Here is a 23,478-nt window from a genome sequence, read left to right as displayed (position 1 = left end):
AGGGTTATTTAAAAAAAGCAATTTAAGAAGAAAAATCACAAATAAATGACAAATCTAAGAAGAAACTTATTTCCGCTCAGATTTAACTTAAGAGTTTAATACAGTGGGCCTACCTCTTCCTGGTGTACCTCCAATGAAGTCAATGGAGTTATATCAGGATGAATTTAGCCCAATGGTTTAAATGACTATAATTACTATTATTGGTAAGACTAAGTGAATGATGCTGCTGCAATATGAATGGCTCTCTCCTAAAAAGTTGCTCCTTTACCTTTTCAAAGAGGTATTTTATTGATTAGGAGGAATGTACTGATAGAACAGGGGTCCCCAATCTTGTTCATATTTGGAACCACTTATCAAAATATGTACATCTTCTCCTAAACTATCTCCACTCCCAGCCCCCGCAATATAAATCCCACATCTTTACATCCTGTATATATATAGATTTGTTACATGAAATAATAACATTAGGACAATGTTAAGGAAACAAATGAAAATAAACTTATTAGTACAAACTAAATGATTTAAGAAATAATGTGTTTCAGAGACTCTGCAATAGTACTATTATACATCAGCCTGGATGCAAAAAAACAAATATTAGAAAGATCTTGGTTTATATATCTTTCAACTGAGATGCACTAACTCCCATAAACTTGATCTGCTACATGCAGAAACATCACTGCTCAAAGACTTGCAGAGGCTCCATTATTACGATAGCAGAAGGCCACCTGGAAGAAATCTGTTGATCATAGTTTGAGAACCACTGTCCAAGACAATGAATTATTCTTTTCAACCATGAACTGGTACAGTGTTGGCAGTGCAAGTTTAATCAGCAACTTTGGTGAAAAGATTTGACTGCCACCTACAGTTTGCCATAGTTAATGCATCTCAATTGAAATATATACAAAGAAAGATCACTGGAATCCTAATTTTAACATCCGGGATGATGTATTGCCACAGTACTGCAAAGTCCCAAAATATATTCTTTCCTGAATCATCAGTTTTGTTCCACAATAACTAGAATACTATATCTGGGTATGAATGCAAGATACCCAAAATATGAATGCATATACTTAAATAGTGCCAATTTCAATTCAGAGAGTTACATATGAAACTGGATTATAGAGGATACTGTTATGTAAAAATATAAAGTCCTTTTACCATTAATCTAAATCTTTCCTAAACATATGTGACCACAACACAAGCAACCTAAGACACTTCACCCTTGTCTCTCAAAGCTTGCACTCAGATACATAGTCTGAGATATGTTAGCCACTTTAAGCTTTTTTCTATTTAGTTGGCATTATGCAAGCTTTACTAGCTGTTCTCCCAAATTCCTCTATTGGTTAACGTTTCAAGGTTAAAAGGATAAAAATACCAGTGTTCTGATAAATGTCCAATACCAATACAAGGAAAATTTTAGCATTGACTTTTTACACAATACCTGCTCAAACATTCATTTGTTTCTTAAAATGAGATCCCATCATATAGGTTCATTAGTCAGCAAAAATCAAAGGTCTAGGTTACCTAATAAACTTCCAATGATATGTATACCATTTAAATATTTGTAGCTTATGTTACATCCCTCATTAGTTCTCACTTAGCTAAGGTATACATATATAGCTTTTAAAAATCTTTCCTCAACTCTATTCCCCACAACCAGGGCCAGTCCTACCCTATAGGCAGACCATGTGTCTGCTTATGGCAGCACAATTGATTGGGTGTCAATATCCTTTCAGCTGCTCAACAGCTGAGAAATTCAGCTGGCTTCTACTCATCAGCTCCCTCCCTCTTTCCCAGTGCTCTGGAAAGCCACTTTTTCCTTCTGAATGGCTGCTCTCCAGCTGGCCCCTCCCTCCTGCCTAAGCAATAGCTAAATGGTTGAGTCAGCTGCTCCTGCAGAGCAGGCCTTTCTTCTAATGCTTACACCACACCCTTACTGGCAGCTTTACAGCTGATGACTCCCACCCACACAGAGCCCCCAACACAGCAAAAGGGGGGGGCAGCTGGAGACCCCATTATGGGTTAAGGGGGTGAATAGGGAAAGGAGCTAGATACTTGTTAAATACATTTTAGAAAATTCCTGGATTTTCACATTTTAAAAATGACTCAAATTAGATAGTGAGGTTAACAGAATGTTAGCATGTGTACACGGGAGGAAACAACCACATATAGAAGTTAGTATCAAGCAGCAAAATGCCTTCGGCTGGCCCATCATTTTTCTGGCTCTTCTTTGTATTCCCTTAACTTCAAAGTTCTTCTGAAGTGGGGCCAAAAACTGAATACAATATTCCAGGCACCACAAAACTTTGAACACAGACTATTACCTCCCTACTCCACAAAGTTATGTCTTTACATTGACAGCACTGGACTTCTTACACTGTCATATGGTCCTGCAAACCTTCTAATTTGACATCCGCTATCTTCTGTAAGATCTATCTTTCCCCCATTATTGCTTCCCACCTTTCACCCTCCCACTGTCTATATGTGTTTCTTGTTATTTTTCCCTATATGTATTAACTTGCCTGTTCTGAAGCTGATTCCAGTTACATGGGGAAAGACCAAAAAAAATGAAAAAGAGAAGAAAACAAATGCAGTTCACAACCTCATCTTCCTCCCCAAAATGCTTAAATACATTAGAAGACAACAAAAATGTGAGAGAAGTTGAACTAACTCACAGGTACTGTCCATTGGCCGCAGACCTTCTGCTAAGAAGAGGAATATATGGGTCTTAATTTCTGAGATCTTTGTTAGCATAAGACCTGCCTCTGATCTTTATCCAGAGGAAAAGCTTAAAGAAGAGCTGGTCAGGAATTTTCTGAAAAATTTTTCAATAGAAAATGCAGATTTCTATGAACTGAAACCATCTTCAGAAGAGGAACAGTTTCAACAAATCTCCCGATTCAAAAAAAAAAAAAAAAAAAAAAAAATTTTTCCCCAGAATTGTGGAAACATCCCATTTTGACACTTTCCAACCAAAGTTGCATTTTGTGGATCAAAATGACTGTGTTTCAAAATTTTAGTTAATTTATATTTAAAACAATTATAATAAAAGGTCACAAGAGCATACGAACACAAGAATGGTCATACTGTATCAGATCAATGGTCTATCTAGCCCAAATCTTCTCTTCTGACAGTGGCTGGTGACAGATGCTTCAGAGAGAATGAAGAAAAGAGGGCAATGTATCGAGTGAGCTACCCAATCATCCAGCAGTCAGAGGTTTAGGAACACCCAGAGCATGCAGCTGCATTCATGACCATCTTGGCAAATAGCCATTGATGGACCTATCCTCCATAAACTTATCTAATGCTTTTTTGAAACCAGTTATATTTTTGGCCTTCACAACATCCTCTGGCAATGAGTTCCGCAGGTTGACAGTGTTGTGTGAAGTAGTGCTTCCTGATGGTTGCTTGAAACATTACTTTCATTAGCTGACCCCTGCTTCTTACGTTATGGGAAGGGGTAAATAAACACTTCCTTATTTATTTTCTCCACACCATTCATGATTTTAAAGACCTCTGTCATATCCTCCCTTAGTCATCTCTTTTCTAAACTGAACAGTATCATATGGAAGCTGTTCCATACCCCTATTCACTTTTGTTGTCCTTCTCTGTACTTTTGCCAATTCTAATATATCTTTTTTGAGATGGGGCAACCACAACTGTAGGCAGTATTCAAGGTGTGGGTGTACCACGCATTTATATAGTGGCATGATGATATTTTGTTTCTTACTATCTATCCCTTTCCAAATGGTTTTGACTGCTGCACATTAAGCAGAGAACAAGCCACAATTACTCCAATATCTTTCTTGAGCGGCAATAGCTAATGTAGTTGAAATTATGTTTTCCAATGTGCATTACTTTGCATTTATCAACATTGAATTTCATCTTGCCCAGATATCCAGTTTTTAAATCCCCTTATAACTCTTCACATTCAGCTTTGGACTTAACTATCTTGAATAATTTTGTATCATCTGCAAGCTTTGCCACCTCACTGTTTACCCCTTTTTCCAGATCATTTATGAATATGTTAAATGGCACTGGTCCCTATACTAATCCTTGGGGGATCCCACTATTTACCTCTCTCCACTGTGAAAACTGACCATTTATTTCTACCCTTTGTTTCCTGTCATTAATCAGTTCCTGATCCATAACAGGCCAAAACAAACAAAATCTTTCAAAATTTTGAAAATGAAATGTTCCTGTTGACTAGATCCAAAAACATTTTTGGATTATGATTCTGTAAAAATGTGAGACTGATTTTTTGTCCTGATTTAAGACAGTTGTTTTTTTTTTTTTTTTTTTTTTTGAAATTTCATGCCATTTCCCATCCAGCTCTCCCCATTAATGACAGACAAGTGGAGACGTTGTGACGAAACATCAGCAATTATCATCTGACATATAGTACTAGACTGAACACAGCACATAACAACTGTGGTATGTCAATATGATGTCACAGCAAGATTAAAAAAAAAATTAAGATAGTACTTTCCCAAAACTCAAAAAAGGACAGAGCAAAAAGAAAAAATAATGCAGCAACTTTTTAAACTGAAATAATTTATCTTAAAGAAAGAAAGAAAGAAAGAAAGAAAGAAAGAAAGAAAGAAAGAAAGANAATTTATCTTAAAGAAAGAAAGAAAGAAAGAAAGAAAGAAAGAAAGAAAGAAAGAAAGAAAAGAAAGAAAGAAAGAAAAGAAAGCTGTTTGCTTTTTCCAACAGAAGTTTTGGAGGCAATGAGTGGGTCAGAATACCAAAAAATCTGTTTTTAAGTACTGGATATAACCATGCTTGAGTATTCCTGCTATATTGTCTTTTGACACAAGAAACCCCAATTTGTCTGCTAAAGGCATCTGAATAGTGTCTGCAATCTAAAGTTGCTAAAATTATGTCCTATGCAAATACTGCTGCCAAAGTCAGAGTGGTTGGTGAACATAGCCAAGTAAACTCTAATTATGGAAGATGGGTTTCTAAAGATGTTGTATGAAAATAGCTAAGCTAAATCAGAGAGTCAAGACAGGTCACAGACATAGTACAAACAGCATTATCAGGCTCAACACAATCCCATTTGGTGCTTCAGGTGACATGACTTCTTTCACAAGTGCCTCTGATTTGTTTTCTGGGAAACTCATATGGAATCTAGCCCTTAATGCCTCAACTATGGAACATAATTACAAAAGTTGTACTAATTCGCTTAATAAGCGCTCTCTTTGCTAGGTCAAACTGTTAAAGTATTTATTGCCCAGTTGAAGCACCTGTTTGTTTGTTTGTTTGTTTTTATTTTAATTGCCCTTTCTTCTGTTCAACATGAAGGAATATGGAGCTGCTGAACCAGGCACTCTTAAGAGCAAAAGCCTGCCAACAGGCAATTAGAGAGATATATGTGGAAGCACTCTTTGGAAAATCCACCAAAAAGTAGAGACACAAGATGGTCAAGGAATATCCTTTATTGGACTGACTTCTGTTAAAAGAAGATAACTATTAATAGAAGTTGGTCCAATAAAAGTTTAAAACCTTTTATTAAGGCAAAGTTACAATAAAACATTAATGTATTATATCATATGTAACTTATTCAGGATCATGTTAATATTTAAAGAACTTGGCTAATGATTCTGGTTTGCTGGCTGAGGAGCCTGCCTCCTCTGAGTACACTAGAAAGAGTGACCACATTTCCAAATACCTGTCCTCTTTTCGATGCTTCTCTTGTGTACATACTTGGTAGGAAACGTTTTCCATTACAAAGACAGTCCATATTTGACTATTCCACAATTCCATAGGAGGAGGGATCACATTAGTTCAATAATTTTGTGCAATACACAGTCTAGTTGCTAACAATAAAGAAATTAATTCATCATTCTGTTTAAAATGTATATCCTTTACTGGGGCATTAGGTAAGCAGGTCTGGGGTTAACAACAGATCATTCAAACACTGAGTAAAACTCAAACAATACTAGATATCAAATATAGCTATGCAATAGCAATTGTTAGGTAAAAAGAAATGTAGGTCACAAAAAATAAAACATCCCCATTCATCCAGACCACCTTAGCAACTTTGGACAAATTTTCTAAATCCGTGTCACCAGGGCCCTCTCCCTTAGATACATTTCTGATGATTGATTAAAGTATCTCTACAAAATATCAAAGTGACTGTTGTGAGTAAGAGCTAGGTTATTCAATTAGGACAGCTGTTCCTGTGTACTGATTTGAAATCATACCAAGAGATATGTAATAATCTTAATAATAAATAAGATACCATATTCTCAATATTCTGCATTCTTATCTTGCATAATTACAGCTTCCTACAAGTTAGTGCGAGAGAAATATACATTTATATATATATATATATGTGTGTGTGTGTGTATATATATATATATACACACACACAAAAACATTTGTTCTTTTCCCATGTTCTTTCTGTCTCCTCTCCATTAATTTATTTCAATAAACTATGTTGTTAGCACAGATACTGTTTCATCTCAGCTAGTATTTTATGTTCCCACTCTCCCACCAAAAACTCTACTGTACCAGGTGTAGAATAGATACTCCAACGATCTTTTAGTTGTATTGCTTAACGTTGCTTGGAAGTGTATAATTTTGACTGAAGAGGGGGTGCAGAAGCTCACTGTGAATGGGGGGCGGGAGGATGAGGAAGGGGAGCAAGGGGAGCTACTGAGACTTGCATGGAGGGTGGGAGTCCCCCTCAGAATCCTGCTCTTGCCTCTGCCCCCACCCTGGGGGCATGTGCGATTTTATGAAGAGGCAGAGCCCACACAGCATTTTCCAGTATGGGGATATTAGCCCCCACTGACCTTCTGGTTCCATCACCTCTAATTTTTCACTTAATTATCAATAAATTTTATTTATAAGTCATATAACACAGTTTCTGATTTCACATACAAACACACACACACACACGATATCTTGTGCTCTAGTCTGCCTTTCTCTCATTCTCTCTTTAAAAAACTAAAATCAAAAAACCTCTCCTGCTCTGCTCAGGAGCAACTATGGGGAGATGGGAGAAGAAAGAATGTCTGTAGTTGATCAAAATTCAGAGACTTCAAAGTTTTTTTCCCCCTTACCTGAGAACCCAAACAGGCAACCATCATATGAGTAAGAAGTTTAGCTGCAAACATGGAACACCTGGCACAGAAAAGATGTGAAAGAATAGCCAAAGTGAAACCTGTGGGAACAGAAAAAACAGGATCATTCTAAGAATCACGGACAAACATCATGTCGGATAGCAAAGTAGTTTTGGAACGATTAAATAACTAAGGCCCTGATCCTGTAAAGACCTTACGAATGTGCTTAACCTTTAGTTCCCATTGGGAATACTCAATTGCACTTATAATTAAGCACGTGCTTAAGTTTTCACAAGTTATGGGCCTAATGCACAATGTAGGGCATTTCTGTGCTTGCAATATTTTCACTTTATTTGTATTTCATTTCTTTAGTATCTGGAATGTTGGAACTAACCAATAGCCACAGATGTAGCAAAGGCGAATTTTCAATGTTGAAATGAATGCACAGTGCTTCGTAAAGTGCAGCATTGCTTTATGACAAACAGCTGTACTAATCCTAATTCTGAATCCATCTGTATTGGGTATGGACCTTTTGGACATCAGTACTAGAATAGGGTGACAGAACTCTTCTCTTGACTGACTGTTAGTTGGTGCTACGGTCTGCTGACGTACTGCAGCTGGTGTGGCTCATTAACTCCACTTTGCATATGAGGACGGTGGAGGTGGTTTTCAGAGGATATAGAGAACAAAAATATGGCTTTCCTCCATGATCTAGGAATAACCAAGCTCAGGGAGGAACCTTAGCCTGAAGCTCACATTGTATTATTGTAACTGAGTTCCCAGTAAAGCCACTCCGCAAGAAGAGGGCAAGTTCAGATGTTAACCCAGGATGTGTGTGCTCTGTTGAAGACAGGGTGGGGACTCAGTTCTCTCACAGGTATACATTCTGAAAGCATGAAGTGGTGAATTATGGCACAAATACTCAGCTGTGAATTACTGCGTCACTAGCTAGTGATATCTACAATAGTAGTGATGAGCTCAAAAGAAAACATTATAGGCCTGAGAGCCAATCGTGGGAATCAGACAGGGTATTCCTTCAATATTCATCTTTTTTTAATATCTGTTACTTCATTCTTAATTAGGAAGAAAAGATTTGCTGTGAAAATTTCTTACAAATCCTAAATCTAGAGCTGCTGGTTGATCGCCTGTTTACCAGACATAAGTCTGAGTTTCACCTAAATTAACCTACTGAAGTCCATTCAACAGGAGCAACTTCAGAGAGTAAGGGAGGCAATGATAACATTTCAAGTGATTTTGAGAATACTTTTTTTATCAGAATGCAAGATTTTAACTACATTGTGTGTAACAATATTTGTTTAAATGTTTAATTGCCAGGTGACTTGCCTCTTCATTTCCTGGCAGGTAGAGAAATAAAATGTATAGTTTTGTCTGTCCTTACACTCAGAATGGAAGAAGAGGAGCATACAACACATCTTTAAGGATTCGGCACATGCTTTGAGGAACGGGAAGAAGGGAGTTTAGTTTTCATATTCTTAATTGGTCAATTGCAAAAAATTTCCTGAGGTAAATTATATCTTGAAACCCCATCTCTCTAAGGGATGATTTAAAGTATCCAAAGAGGGGGTGACTTCATCAGAACAAGAGGACTGCCTCAGCCCTCCTTTAAATTTGGTTCTGCAATTTCACACAGGGGGCATCCTTCAAGCCCACACAAACCTCCTTTTACCAGATCACTGCATTCAATATTTTTCACAGAATACTATATTCTTTTGATGTATTTATTATATTCAACTTCCACTGATGTCAATAGTAATTGAGAGTTCTTGAAGCATCAGGCTGTAATTACACCAAAATGTTCTTTGTGCAATGAGGCTTTCCTGTTCTCACTTAAGCTGTGAGAAGATACAATATTTTCAGCAAAGTGCTGTTAAAGGCTTATAAAAGTTACATGTATGGAAATGGAGTTTCACTCTACCAACATCAGAACTCACAGAATACAGCTACAAGACTTACTTCTCATATGGATTACTTGTTATAACACGCTGAACTGATTAACAACATTTGAAGACAAAAAAGTATGGCAGTCCTAATGGTGGCACATTTGGAAGCTCTGCCTCTTGAATCCAAGTCCAGCAGCGGACTGAAATTATTGTGCAGGCATTGAAGAAAGAAGTTCTTAGACAGTGATTCTCAGTGCTAGTGAGACAGATGCAGTGCTAGTGCATGCCCTATACTTTGCTGTTCAACTTCAGTGGAGACTAAGCAATCATTTTCACTCCTTTACAGTAAAGATGGTTCACTATAGTATTTTCTTCTTTAACAAGATCACACCAGTCAAACAAAAAATAAGGCTGTATCAACTGACCTGAAATACAGATGAATCCAGAAGAGAAAAAAGCTTCATTGTATGAGGACAAGTTGTCTGTCTGGGCATACACAGCGTAAATGGACATGTGAGAACAGGAGCACTGTATGTAGTCTGAAGTGTCATCAACCACTTTGCAGAACTGACTATCAGACAACCAGCTACAGCAAAAACAAAAGATTCACAAAATCCTCATTCATGAGTCTTCATGTTGAGACTGATTTCTTAAACTAATCAACAGCTGAAGCTAACGTGTCTTTCCTAATCCTGGAATAAACTGGTAACTGTTTAGTTTTACTTGTTACCACTGAAAGGCATTTATCCAAGACAAGAGACAACCAGCTACCTAAGCAACACTGTATATTATGCAAGTATTGAAGAAAGTGATCTTGTATATTTCTCATACTAATCAGACTCCAAAGTGACAGCACAAGTGTTACTGTAACATTCCCATAACAACTGAAAATACCCAGGTTACTTTGTGATTTTTTTAAATCTTCAGTGTCTTCCAGATGCAATCATCAAATGCATTGTCTATTTGGAATGAAATTTAAATATGGTTTCGTTTTACCCTATTCTAATTGGGGAAAAAAAGTGAATACATTATTTGGAAAATGCATTTTTCACTAATTGGCACATCCCTATCTTTCAAAGCTTCTGCAGCACTGATTGGGCCATGTAGCTTTCTAAAAGGTATTCTACATACTAGTTTCTATCATGCAAAATGGTTTATTGCATACTGATATTCGTGTTTCCAAATTATTTAACATTTGAGCTTTATGTGGTCTTGGACCAAGTTGCTTCAGAAGTTCTTAAAAGGAATTTAGGAGCTGTCAGTGAGGACACTATCCTATTACTGTATAAATGGCTCACTTTAGGTGCTATACTAACTGCAAGTACATAATATTATCTAGTGACTAGATAAAAGGCAAAGCCAATGGGTAAATCAATAGTCTGCTGCTGCCACTCCCTCACAAAAAGTAAAAGGGGAAATGCTAATCTGCAGGGACCGCCAGCAGGCAGGAGGCGCTGGGGGGAGGGGGAGGTTCTGGTAGGGGGGGAGGCTCCTCCTTTCCCATCACCTGCTGCTTGCTTCCCCATTCACCTCCTCACCCCACTCGCCCACCCACCTCCCACCCCTGCCACCTCCTGCATGGCTCCCCCAAAGTGTAGGCCCTGGGGCAGTCGCCTCAATTCACCATACCCACGGGTCATCTCTACTCTTAGATGAAGAGAGTGTTCTGGGGAGTGCCTCCTCTCAGAGTCTATTGAAATCACGTAATCAATCCTTATGGGTGGTAAGAAGAACTGAGGAGGGCTGGGGATGGCTCCACCCTTTATACCTGCACACAGTGGCACGCGGCAACAGAAGGTGTTCGAGCCACCCGACAGGTATCACTTAGGAAAAAAATCCCCAGCAACCATGTGCAAGACATGCACTCACCTACAGAGCACTGAACACGTGCAACCACTCAAAGAACAGTACTGAGTTACATATTCATTAATAGCTCCATTTTTATAAAATAACATAACCAAATATTTAGCTTTAGCAGATTCTTTCTGAGACAAAGTCTGGGTAAGAGACTTTGGGCCATACGAGAGATGTTGGCTGTATTCCCAATTTCTGTAGCTTCTCAGTGGGGTTTGAGCTCTTGTTCATTTACAGGAACTATAAAGGACACAGAGTAATTAATACTGGAGTAATAAAGAAACTGAAATGTATGGTCTCCCAGCTCTCAGCCCAGTGCACCTTCCCATATGCTAACGGGCATTTTCCTGCAGAAAAGCAGGAGACAGGGGAGCCATTTTGTCTATGTCCCACCCACAACAATTCTTGGTGGCATGATGGAACAAGACATCAGGGTGTTGCATGTGCAGTGCTAATGGAGTGGTCAGGATTTTTGACAGCAAGCTAGGAACAAATTATACTGAGCAAAATACAGATAGGAGTTGAAAATTTTGACCAAATTTGAATGGATTTTCATAAACCATCAAAAGATACTTCTCTGTCCCCTTGTCAAGTTTTAAGTTCTTGCAGCAAACCATAGAGTAGCTAGAAATATTAAGAAAATGAAAATTATTTTTTAATAGAAAGTGTAAGGCAATCTGAAAATAGTTACCCCATATATATGCACACACAGATTTATTATGGAAATTGAAAAGCTAAATTGTGATTTATAAAATGTACCTTTCTGCAGCCTGATTCCAAAGGAGGCACAGAGATTTACGTGGAACAATCCGACTGTCTGCAGAATAAATCCGGTAGATAACTTCATTGTTGTCTTTCAATGGATATGAACTCTGACCCTTCAAACTCATTGAAAAAATCTGACAGCATAAACAAGGTAAATATGTATTCAAAATTAAAATTCAGTGGTCAATGCATAAATATAATTACACCACATCTACATGCACAGACACACACTATGATACATTACAGATATTAAATATCTTTTGATCAAAGATTAATAACTGAAACTTACATTCAAATCCCATAAACAGAAGCTGCTGCATTTTCATACCTTGTTTTTTAGGGCAGTTCTTTTATCACCAGTTATAAACCACTGTTGGCTGCTGTATTCTGTAAACTGTACAAATTTACAGTTCTGATCTCTAGGAGGGGAGATGGAGACCTCCAACAAGCGCTCAGGAAAACTGATTGAATCCCCATCTTTTCCATCAAATTTGTGTCCATTGATTTGCTGAGGGTACCAGTGGTGGGCCATTATTGCAATGTATGGGCAGCTGTCAAGGATGGTTTTGCCTCTGTTGAACAACAACAACAAAAAAAGAGAGAGAGAGAGAGATCCGGTAAGTGGAACAGTCATTTATCCATTCATTACAGGGAGTGCAGTGACTCCTGTAGTTAGGATACACTTTATAATGAAAGTTTTAAAATTTCATTCTTTTTCAATAAGAGCGCTATTGCTTCTGTGGTTTGTAGCAGGACTTTGATGTTTGACAGAAGGGAAGCCACGGGGCCAGTGAGGTGCTTTTTGATGTCCTCAGGAAAATCAAATTCAGAAAGGGATGGATTATAAATTTCCCTTCTGTATTTTGCTCAATACAGCTTGCTGTTGAAACCCGTCCACATTCCACTGGCATTCCACATTCAGCTGAACCTACAGACGGGTCACAGACAAAATGGATGCTCCTGCTTTCACCCTTTAGCCTAGAACATGGTGCTCTGGGCTGGGAACAAGAAGCCCACGAGCTCTAAGCTCACTTATTCTACTAACTAGTATTAACAAATCTGTGCCCTTCACAACCCTTTCATCAACAGGTCTCAACGCGCTTTACAAAGGAGGTCAGTATCACTAGCCCCATTTTACAGATGGTGAAATTGATCTATATATGGTAACATACTATTTTTTCCATAGGACTGTCCCTTTTTCCGTGCACAGCATAGATGAACCTGGTCCTACACGGTACTGCAGCTGAGGGGGCAAGGTATCTTGTAGAATTAGGCCACAAATCTCCTGACTCCTAGTCCCATGCCTTCCATATATAACAGTATCCTGTACAATGTATTCTATTCTGCAGTAATAGTCCAAAATTCCACGTCCTACTATTGTACCACTGCAGTGCTTTGAGGGAATACCGTAGAAAGGTGTACATCTTTGTATATGGGTAATACACCAAGGCAAGTCCTCATCAGATTTACTCTGAATGTGCACTCCTGTCTAATATATGCTAGGTCTATGGCAGTCTATTGTCAGATATTTCTACCACATTCTGTAAATTAAAAATTATTTACTTTTCACCAGGTGATCCACATATTACTCCAGTCAAGAGGGAAAAGGCAAACTTCTCAGTAACTTCAGCAAGCAGACTGTAGCCCCGTGTATCCTTGCGCTTTGGGCTAGCAAGAGCACAGAGTATCTCATAGAAAAGATTTCGACTTTTATCAGTGAGCACCTGTTTTTCACCTTCAACCATTACCTAACATGGAAAAGTAAATGGTATCACTTACAGGATTATAAAAACAATCATTCCTTGATTTTCAAGAACTAGTATTTATGACAATACCAAAACTATGTCAGGAAGATAAATTAAATTAAATATTTAAATTACTTGACTACATTTATATACTGAGAAATGTTATCAAAAGTGGAAAGTTAATTGATAAAATCTTAGGCCCCAATCCTGATAAAATCTCAGGGATCTGACTGTATGGAGCTCATTGTAAGACTGGAGCTGTAAACTGTCTGAGAATTATTTCTCAAGCCCAGCATTACAGAAAGAGCACCTTAGAAACACACTTGAAATAGAAACTCATTGGTTTTTAACAAATTATACAATTGTGTCTCATGTATTGTTTTGTTTTAGTAACTTTCATTTGTTTTTGCAGTACAGCATTTTATTGCTTTGATATACTCAATTTTACATGTAATTTCATTAATTGTAATAAAGGCAGATTTTCTACTTGCCAATATGAATTAAAAAGCAAATGCTGCTAATTAGGTTCTCTCATTGTGAGCCCACTTTTAGTAAAATTTTCAATTTTCTCTTGTTTTAGTTCCGAAGTTTTCATTTTTCCCATTTTTTGCCACCAAGATATAGGACATAGTCTAATGTCAAATGTATATAATAAAAACATGCTTAGTAAGAGGAGTTAGATTAGTAAGGAATTGTGTGGAATTTACAGTTCTTTTAAAAATTCTTAACAAAGCAAGACCTCATTTCGATAGCTCTCTACCCACTCCTATTCCCAAAATGCCACCATTATATGCAATTGAGTGTTGTCTTTAGTCAGTATTATTGTACTATTTTGAGCCTCGGAGCTAGATTCTCTGATACATTCTGGCCCCATGCACTACTCTGGAGGTACCTCTTGAGAGAAACACTTAGCTAGTGCAGTGCCAAAATATTCAGCTCTTATGTCAACCTACAACTCCAAGACCTAGTGTAAAGAAGAGGGGCTTGCAGAGGCATGGTGCTCTCTGGCAATTCCCAGTTGGTGTACTGTCCCTGGGGAACCATAGTGGTGGTTAGAGTAGCTCATAGGCCAGCACAGATCTACCCTGAGAATCAAGAAGCCATAGTAAGCTCTGTGATGCCACTGCACCAAGGGGGAAACTTGGCTTTGCAGAGTATCTGAGCTTTAATATGTAATTTAATTCTTAGGCTGCATTTTAGCCTTTGTGCTTGGTTTTTAATTCTTGGTAGCCATCATTATTAGTCTAATTGCAGACAGGCAGACTCTTTCCTGACCCCTGGAATCCTTTACCAAGGATTCCGCTAGTTCTGTTTTTAGAACTGCAGCACTGTGTGTTTCAAAGGATCACTACTGCTGATTATCATTTTGATATGTTCACAACCCATAAGAGTTATTACATCCTCATGGAAGTCGTTAGTCATTTTGGAAGAGGCACATGAATATTTACCTTATCTATTATGTGCATCACAGCAGTGAGCTGTTCTTCTGTAGTTTCTGTGGAAATTTTGACATTTAAGTTCTGGAGGACCCTGTTCAAAATGATATCATCAAGTGGCTGGTACAGTTGGTCAGCCAGCCCCCAGATTGATTGGGCGTCTGAATCTGAGACAATTGTGATGTTGGCAATACCATATGCATCATCTACTCTGGCACCCCCTGTGGGGTTAGAAAGCACAACCTGGAAACGCTTAGGAAATGGATTTAAGGATCCCGTCTCTGGAGTCAGCATTACATCCAATACAGCATTTCTCTTTCCAGGTTCAAAAGTCAGTATGCCCTCAGATCTGGCAAAATCCTGTCCTGAAATAGCTGGTGATATGAAGGTGCGACCAACAGCTTCAGGTCTTTTCAGCTCCTGGAAACCAAACAAGACAATTCTAGGCAACATCATCATAATGCAGTGTGTTTAAAACTAAGTGCATTTAAATGGGTAAAATCCATTTTTTCTTTAAAATGTAAATATAACCTATTAAAATTAAATTCCTATTTGATAATAATCTGGAATATCCTCCCCACATACTTTCTGTATTGAACCAATATGCTTTAAGGTAAATGTGATGGGGTCTGTGATAAATTGGGAGAAGGCAGAAATAAGTAAAACAGTCTCACAGACCTTTGTTATTAATCAAGGGAGTGAAAACTTGAATGCTGTTGAATACATCAGTGACCTGGGACAAAGAGCTTCAGGTGTTATAGCTATTAGGAAAGACTAAGTAATGTAACATTTATGGTCAATGAGAAGAACAGGACTAATTCTACAGCTTCTGCTCACCAGCAGCTCCTGGTGACTTCAACAGGTGCTAATCATATTCAGTGGCTGCAGAACAAGGCCACTCAATTAAGGGGAGAGGTAGATATTGTAAATAGGTAAACACCAAAAAGCTTAAGGTACAATTGAGGTAAATGAAATTCTGAGAGCATACTAAAGAAGGATGATTCTAGACAACTGCCAGAGGGGATATCAGACTCCAAACCAAAAGGCACAAACTTAAATTATGGGCTAGTCACAAAAATAATCTAGGAGACATTTTGAAGAAGGTAATTAAGGTGTCAAATGGATTTTTCTCAGGCAGAAACAGACACATTAACATATTCAATAAATTTTAGGCAAATCCTGGACCAGCTTGTGTATCATACACCAGGGCACTAGTGCAGCTTTCAGATCTATGCACTTCCCATTCCTCAGATCTAATGTTTCTGTCCCTGGTTCCTCCAACCCTCCATACCCAGTGTACACTGCCAGGCAGGAAGCAGAACTCTATGGTGCTCCAAGGGGTTTCCCCCACATTGTACAAGGTACTCAATCCTGTCTTCTCTCCCTTCTTTCTACCACAGAAATCCACTAGGATCATAGCAGCCTCTTTGGCCATGAAGAAAGGAGTAGGATTTTTTTAATTTTAATTTATTTTTGCAAGCATCTCAACAATGCCTAGCATGAGGAGGTCCTGGTCCTGACTGGAGCCTCTGGGTTTTCCTATAATAAAAATAATAATTCTCTATGGTGTTTATCCCTTCAGTACATGAGCCCCTCATAGACAATGTATTAATCTTCACAATGCCCCAGGGAGGAGGGAAGAATTATCCACATTTTACAAGGGCAAATAGATGCACAGACAACAGGAAGCTGTGTCAGAACCAGAAACGGAACCATGATCACCTGAGTCCCAGTTCAATGGTTTATCCACAAGACCATTCTTCTTTGACCTTTATCATGGAAATATTACAGAATACAAATGCAAGTCAGATATGTATCCAGGTTTAGGACTCATTTCCTCTTGAAATATTACAGTTTACCTATCATCGGGTATACAGAATTTTTATTATTTTTTAATTTGCTTTTTTGCCACATGCCATAACCTTTATTTCTAGATCTGATACATAATAAGCGTTGCTTAAGTGGAAACTAGTTTTCTGGGCTACTATTCAAATTCATAACACAATACAGCTTTGGGATTATCTGTTGATCATCACACATAAGATTCCTTCAGGCAACCCTCAAAATGACTCCTATGCAAAAGAAAGGATTTTTAATGTCAACTATTAGAACCCTTCTGAATACTGCTAGTGCTGACTAATTAAATACTTTTACTAGGTAACCAGAACATTTTCATTTCACTAAACAGCTTATAGTAAATCAACGTGATTGCTTATGTGTGCAGACTTGCTCTGGAAACAAGTCATCATCTTTGCCAATTAGTGACAGAAGTGACTGTTTATTTGCCCCTTCCAACTGGGTTCCCAGAATCTGCAGGAAGCAGGAAAATAAGTGGTGATAAAAATTAATAGCGTCAAACAAAGGAAATATACAGAAATTGTGGGAATGAGACAAACATCTATTTCCAGTGAACTCCTTCTCCTCCCTGCCTCCCCCTTGACTTCTTCTCTCAGAGTTTTTTCCTCACACTTTGGTACTCTGTCCAGGGCCGGCTCCAGGCACCAGCTTCTCAAGCAGGTGCTTGGGGCGGCTGTTCCGGACAGGGGCGGCAGTTCCAGGTATTCGGCGGCAATTTGGCGGACGGTCCCTCACTCCGCCTGGGAGTGAAGGACCTCCCGCCGAATTGCCGCCGCAGATCGCGATCGTGGCTTTTTTTAGATCGCGACTTTTTTTTTTTTTTTTGGTTTTGGCTGCTTGGGGCAGCCAAAACCCTAGAGCCGGTCCTGACTCTGTCATGCTCAATACCGCAGATTGTACAGCAGTGGTGTTACCGTACATGCCAAAACAGGCAAGCTACCTGTATTAGCCTAAGCGTATTGTATGTGGTGAGAAGTGATGCTGCCATTCCTTCTCCATTTACCAGATTCATGATTAGGGATCCATGTTCTTTTTCCTAGCAAGAATCCAAAAACATGCTACCATACACTTTAACTAAAGTACACTGAGCAGCTACTGTAGAACAAATCCATGGCAACACAGGGATACACAATTGCTATAGTTAAACCTGACACATATGCAGCATGAAATAAAACTCAAAGCCTTTTATTAAAGGAAAGGAAATTTCACCAGCCAATGCATAATAATACTTCAGTATCAGAACATTTCTTTACAATAATGCCTTTTGGCCCAATACTTGGCCCAAGTAGTCAGCCAAGTGCTAAGCAGATGCAACAGGAAAAAACTAGGGGAAATCCTCCCCCCAGCTCCACAGAGGAGCAGGAACTGTGCCTAGATAACTGTACAATGTTGTGCATAGTACCTGTCACTTGAGCTAAAGGAGACTCTCCATCAACTGTCAGCAGTAATAGGGTTATTTTTATTTTTGAGACAACAGACCAGCAACTAGTATAAGGCTATATGATCAACACACCAACAAATGAATAGGACTGATATCATCTATTGGAGAAATAGACTAGCAGTATGTTTTTGCAGTTCATAAAAAAATTGCTGCCCCAATAAAAAAAATAGATACTTACTTTCTAAGGCCAATGGCTCAAGAATATTGCCTGGACTTAAGTAACTGTAACCAACTAAGATATGGATTAGACTTCTATGAAAATGCCCTCTCTTTTAAATATTCTATGGACATAATAGAGGAAATCACACAAGTTTGGTAGGATACAAACGATTATATCTGCTGTGGCAGAATCCACATTGTAAAGGGAGGAGGCTAAAGCCTAGGAAAAGCTTTAACAGGGAGTGGAAGTGGTGATGACCTATTTAATACTTCAGGATGACCATAGTTCTTGAGGTTATTGGAAGTACCCTGCACAAAATTACTTTTGGTAAACTGATCAAAGTGAGATGATTTTAGTAATGGGAAACAAAATATGCTAGACTTATCTAAGGAATGACCGCTGCTATAAACATGTGTAACTTCAGCTTTTCCTAGATAAAGTAAACCAGGGCTAACCTTACTTGCTTATGCTTTAGAGAATAAATGAGGATATTATACACAGTCTTACCTGCATATTATAATTAACTGAGATGGTTAATGCTGTACTAGAGTCTCTAACCACCTGCAAGCTGATTAAAGTGGTCTTTTTATTAGCCACAGCCAGACGAGATCCCACAGCAAAATATAGTAGGCCATGAGGAGCATCACTTTCTGGAACAGTTATGTAGGCAAATCTGGCACTGCTGTTTAATGCTGCTCCTGAGCTTACTTCATACAACTCAACAAAAAAATAAGTTTCAAATTCAGGTACCTGTAAACAAGTGAGAATTCAAGATCATTATAATGTCCACTGATTCCAACAGGAGTAGGCAGTAAAGAACACATTCCATCCTTTTTGAAAAAGTTCTCCTGTTATTATACTGTTTCCCCATTGAATTACTCATTGGCTTCAAAGATATTATAAGGCAGATAAAGTACTATCCAAAAAGGGATAACGTTTCAGCGAACACCAATATGGAACAAGTAGGCGAAGAGTCTTATGGTCTTTCACATATAATCTCACACAATAGCCTAACAACATATAGTATACATCTGATGTGCCTCCAGGATGCTGTGAGACATAAGTCAAATTTTCAAATTTATGGAATGACACAAGGTGTAGATTTGTGCAGAATTTGTCTCTTTAATTCCCTTTTGTACCTGCAAAAAATATGCACAAACATGTGCACAATGAATTCCAGGTGGAAAATTTGCATGCCTGTTTAAGTACAGGTTTTTGCCCCTGCCATTAATTGTGACTATTTTTTGAAGGTGGAACTCAGGTCTCAAGCGTTGAAAAAAATTGACATGTGTCTCTAGTGTTTGTATTAGTGTGACTGAACCTCAAAAGGTTCAAAAGTTTGGCTAAGCATTTTCACAACTCTTAAGTCTGCAAAAGTAGGCTGAAAATATCATGAGACAGGCTCTTCCATGAGACTTTTGGTACTTCCTAGTTCTAGTCAGTCTGGAAATACAGAATGCTGTATTTCAATGGTCATACACCAGAGAATTTGATCATGCAATTCCCAAATGATATTTTTCAACATTTTACTGAATACAGTATAGCAAGTAATTGATTTTCTAAACAAAATAAGAAATAGGTTAGGCTACATTTTCAATAGGACCTCCACCTGGTCTCTGATTTTTACCCAAAATCAAATGTGAGTACAAATGATATAATGAAGATGTCTAATTTCCTGATTTTGCATCCTCAAATCAGTGTGTTAGATATCTAAATATCATTTGCATATGTTATTTTAGGCAGGCATGAAACTGCAGACATAAACATAGAGGATATTTTTGAAAATGTAGCCCTGGACAAGCAAAAACAAAGCAACTCGTTAAAAAACAAAACAAAAAAACGCTTATTTTCCAATTAATGAAGGGTGAGCACTGAAGACACTGTAACTTATCTTCTCTCTGTAAATCTGGCCTTGTTTTTAAATTCTGGCATTTTTGTAAATACTAGCTTATTTCTCAGCCAAAACGGGATCCAATTGTTAGCCGACAGAGTCAATACAGTTGAGGTTGAACTGGACACAGTAGCTGCCAGGTGTTGCAGAGTTCAAACTTCCCAGAAGATCTTGAAAGTGACAGTGTACCTGTATCATATTTATGTTCATTTATAATATAACAAATATGCAGAAACAGTATGGAAAAAAACCTTTAGAATTTTTTTCCCACATGAAAGGGCAGGGCATATAATTGGGGCATTGTAATCAGGGCAGGTGATGGCTCTCTACACTACATGATCTTGTTATTGATATATAGCTCTTATTGCTTCCATTAACCAATCAGATCAATCTTTGAGACCAGGCAGGTTTAAGATCCCAATTTACTGAAATACTGCCTTAGTTATCACAGTCATGCAACGTATTAGGTCCTAATTCAGCAACACACTTTACCTGAAGCACTTGACTGATCCTATAATGTTCATTAAAGAACATGTTTCAGTCCCATTGGCTTCAATAAGACATACATTTGCTTATAGTTAAGAATGTGTTTACATGTTTTGCTGAATCAGATGGGATTACTCAGGTCACATGGTTAAAGTGAATCACATATTAAGTGCTTTGGTGAAACAAATATTTAATGTGCGAAGGGTAAAAGCGCATTTGTACTGAATACTTATTTCACTGAAGTGACTGCAACCTACTTTACCTTATAATTCCTGTATGGCTTCAATAACTGCAGCCTTCTCTAGGGCCAAACACTCAGCCCCTTCCTCAGTTTTTAATTAGCCATTCTTGAGGCAAAGCAGGAATTAAAGAAAATGGGAATTTGTGTGAGGACTGAGAAGAAATTGAGTAAGGACCTGCAGACGTGGCCCCTGGATTTTATGTTGTCTCAATCAGGGCCTATGGGGTTTTTTATATTTGTAAGTAAGTCATGATGCTATATAAATATTAATAAACTACTCACATTATCAGGTTTTATTTCAACGGAGATGTTGCATATTGTTTGACCTGCCATGCAGGTGGTAACCCCTAATGCAGCTAACAGTTCATTTGCCAGGTTTACTCCATCCTTCCAAAGGACAACAGATGTTTTATTAAAGGTCACCCGCCAAAAGATCTTCACATCTTCAAAAGCCCTATGAGCAAAGCAAAGCAGTATAAATGTATTGAAGATGGCAGCTATTGCTTCAGGGAAGCTAAACCGCATAGATACATTCATTTTTTATTAATAATAAAAATTTACCACTGGAAAACAAAATGCTTTCAGAAGAAAAAATATTTTTCTTTTTGTTGTATGTTATTTCCTCTGAAATTAGCTATATTAATAAAAGTCACAAGAGCAATGTCAGCCAGTTATTGGAAAGCAAGCTAGATCCAGGTCTCAGCAAGTCACTTAAGTCAGCAAGTTACTTACGTATGCGCTTAATTGAGGTCATGGGACTACCTATGTGGTTAAAGTTAAGCATACGTTTAAGTACTTTGCTGAACAGGGATCCTAGATTGTAAGCATTTTGATACAGGGACTTACTTTCCTATGTGTTTGAAAATCACCTAGCATATTTGAGAGTGTGTGTAGTATGTAAAAAGTATACATACAGTGTGTGGCAATACATAAATATATATTGGCACACATGTATCTTATTAAATACACATATTACTACTCAGACCTACTGTATAATAGCCAAGAAAATCATAAGTTTCAGAGACATTTTTAGCCAAGTAAGCAATTAATCTTAAGTGTGAGTACATATAGCAAGGAAATTAATTTCTCATCTTAGTTATTATGTATATTAGTTAAGTAGATATTTAATTCTTGTTTCTGTTTAGTACCAGTTCACTAACAATCACATTTTAAATTTATGAAGCAAGTTTGCCAAATTACAATAAACTATTAGAGCAGCTGAAAGTCAAAGGTTTATTATAAAATTCCATGATAACCTCTTCTGCTAACAGCAGCATCCTTGATTTCAACACAGCACATTACAGCATGTGGGGACAGCACTTTTATCAGCCGTTGCCTGCACCTGTTTGGTTGCCTTGTGACTATCAGCTGCACCTCCCTGTTTTCAGAATCTTCATCAAGCACAAGGCCACTTTGTACCTCTGCACTGAATCCCAAAATGCCATTTTGAAGATCATTGCCTGTATGAGAAACAGTCCAACAAACTGATTAGGAAGCAAATAAAGTTGAGAATAAGTTGTACATATTTAATGAAGAAAGAATTGCTTAAAATGAAAAATGTACACAAGATATGATATAAAGTACACTAAGAGCCAAATTTTCAAAGGGAACAAAGGATGTACCCACAAAAGTCTCCTTCAAACATAAAAAAAACTCATGCGTTCCTACATTTATCTAGTAACCCAAGTGAAATCTTTACATTTTAATTTTGCGGATTGTCTTTTAACTGTGAAAATAGCTCATTTTGAAAGCCAATTTCTGGTCAGATGCCTAGCATCTTCTGTGCAAGTAAACTGAAATCTTTAGAAGCACTTGGGTTTTTCTAACTCTGCTCCCATTGACTTCAGTGGGTCCAGTGCCAGGCCAGCATTAATTACTCTTGAAAATCTCACCCATAAAGTCCTTATAGAATAGGCCCACTCCGAATAACTGCTGTCCATCACAATCATTTAAAAATGCATTAGCTCTAAAGGATCCCCCCATAATGATAGCATTACTCTACACTGGGGAAGAAAGAGCCTGTTCTTTTAATAAAGTCAGCTGGTAAGAGACTTCCAATCTGATTCAGACCCAGCACGTGTGTCATCTTTCTTCCCCTTAACATTGTTTCTTGACCTTATTACCTGTGCTCATTTAATTTAGACCATAAGCTTAGCACATCACACATACCAATGGCACTATATAATTAATTTCTTTAAAACAATCTACATGCATGCAATTATGTGACTAACTTGCACATGCATGCAAATTGTTATTTACATGTACAACTGTAGTAACTATGAATGTAAAAGAAGCATGTAATTGCACACACATTTGACATTCTTTTCCTGGATATGTTTTTCTGGTAGCTGTGTACATTCTTTCAAGGACACAATTTGGTCGTTAATCCCTAAGAGCCATTTTGTAATATTAAAAGTATTTTGCTTGATTTGAATTTCCAAAGGACTTGTTATCACTGCTGTTATCCTGTCAAACCACCTACATTATATGCTCTATAAAAACAACTTGGAATCAGAGTGCTTTTAACTCAATAAACAATTCATAAGATTCATATTTCAAAAGATCTCTGTGCAAACTATATGGGAAAATGTTATGGTAGCTATTCACAAATTAAAGTAAACCAGAGTT

At 37.8% G+C, this 23,478-nt stretch overlaps 1 protein-coding gene across 1 annotated transcript in view; it reads right to left on the bottom strand.

The window, feature by feature from the left end:
• ADGRV1 (adhesion G protein-coupled receptor V1) overlaps nt 1–23,478 on the bottom strand; it is a 438,752-nt gene that overhangs the window by 223,498 nt on the left and 191,776 nt on the right. The window contains exons 76-84 of the mRNA XM_034773174.1: nt 22,193–22,310; nt 21,133–21,304; nt 18,740–18,982; nt 14,787–15,194; nt 13,157–13,341; nt 11,922–12,165; nt 11,588–11,727; nt 9,400–9,560; nt 7,074–7,174 (exon numbers count right to left, since the gene is read on the bottom strand). Of these exons, the coding sequence (XP_034629065.1) occupies nt 7,074–7,174; nt 9,400–9,560; nt 11,588–11,727; nt 11,922–12,165; nt 13,157–13,341; nt 14,787–15,194; nt 18,740–18,982; nt 21,133–21,304; nt 22,193–22,310 (1,772 nt within the window). The remainder of the gene's footprint in view (nt 1–7,073; nt 7,175–9,399; nt 9,561–11,587; nt 11,728–11,921; nt 12,166–13,156; nt 13,342–14,786; nt 15,195–18,739; nt 18,983–21,132; nt 21,305–22,192; nt 22,311–23,478) is intronic.

Source organism: Trachemys scripta, chromosome 6, assembly GCF_013100865.1.
Source record: "Trachemys scripta elegans isolate TJP31775 chromosome 6, CAS_Tse_1.0, whole genome shotgun sequence".
Taxonomy (NCBI): Eukaryota; Metazoa; Chordata; order Testudines; family Emydidae; genus Trachemys; species Trachemys scripta.
The sequence above is the reverse complement of the archived record's forward strand: the minus strand, read 5'-3'. Positions and strand labels throughout refer to the sequence as shown.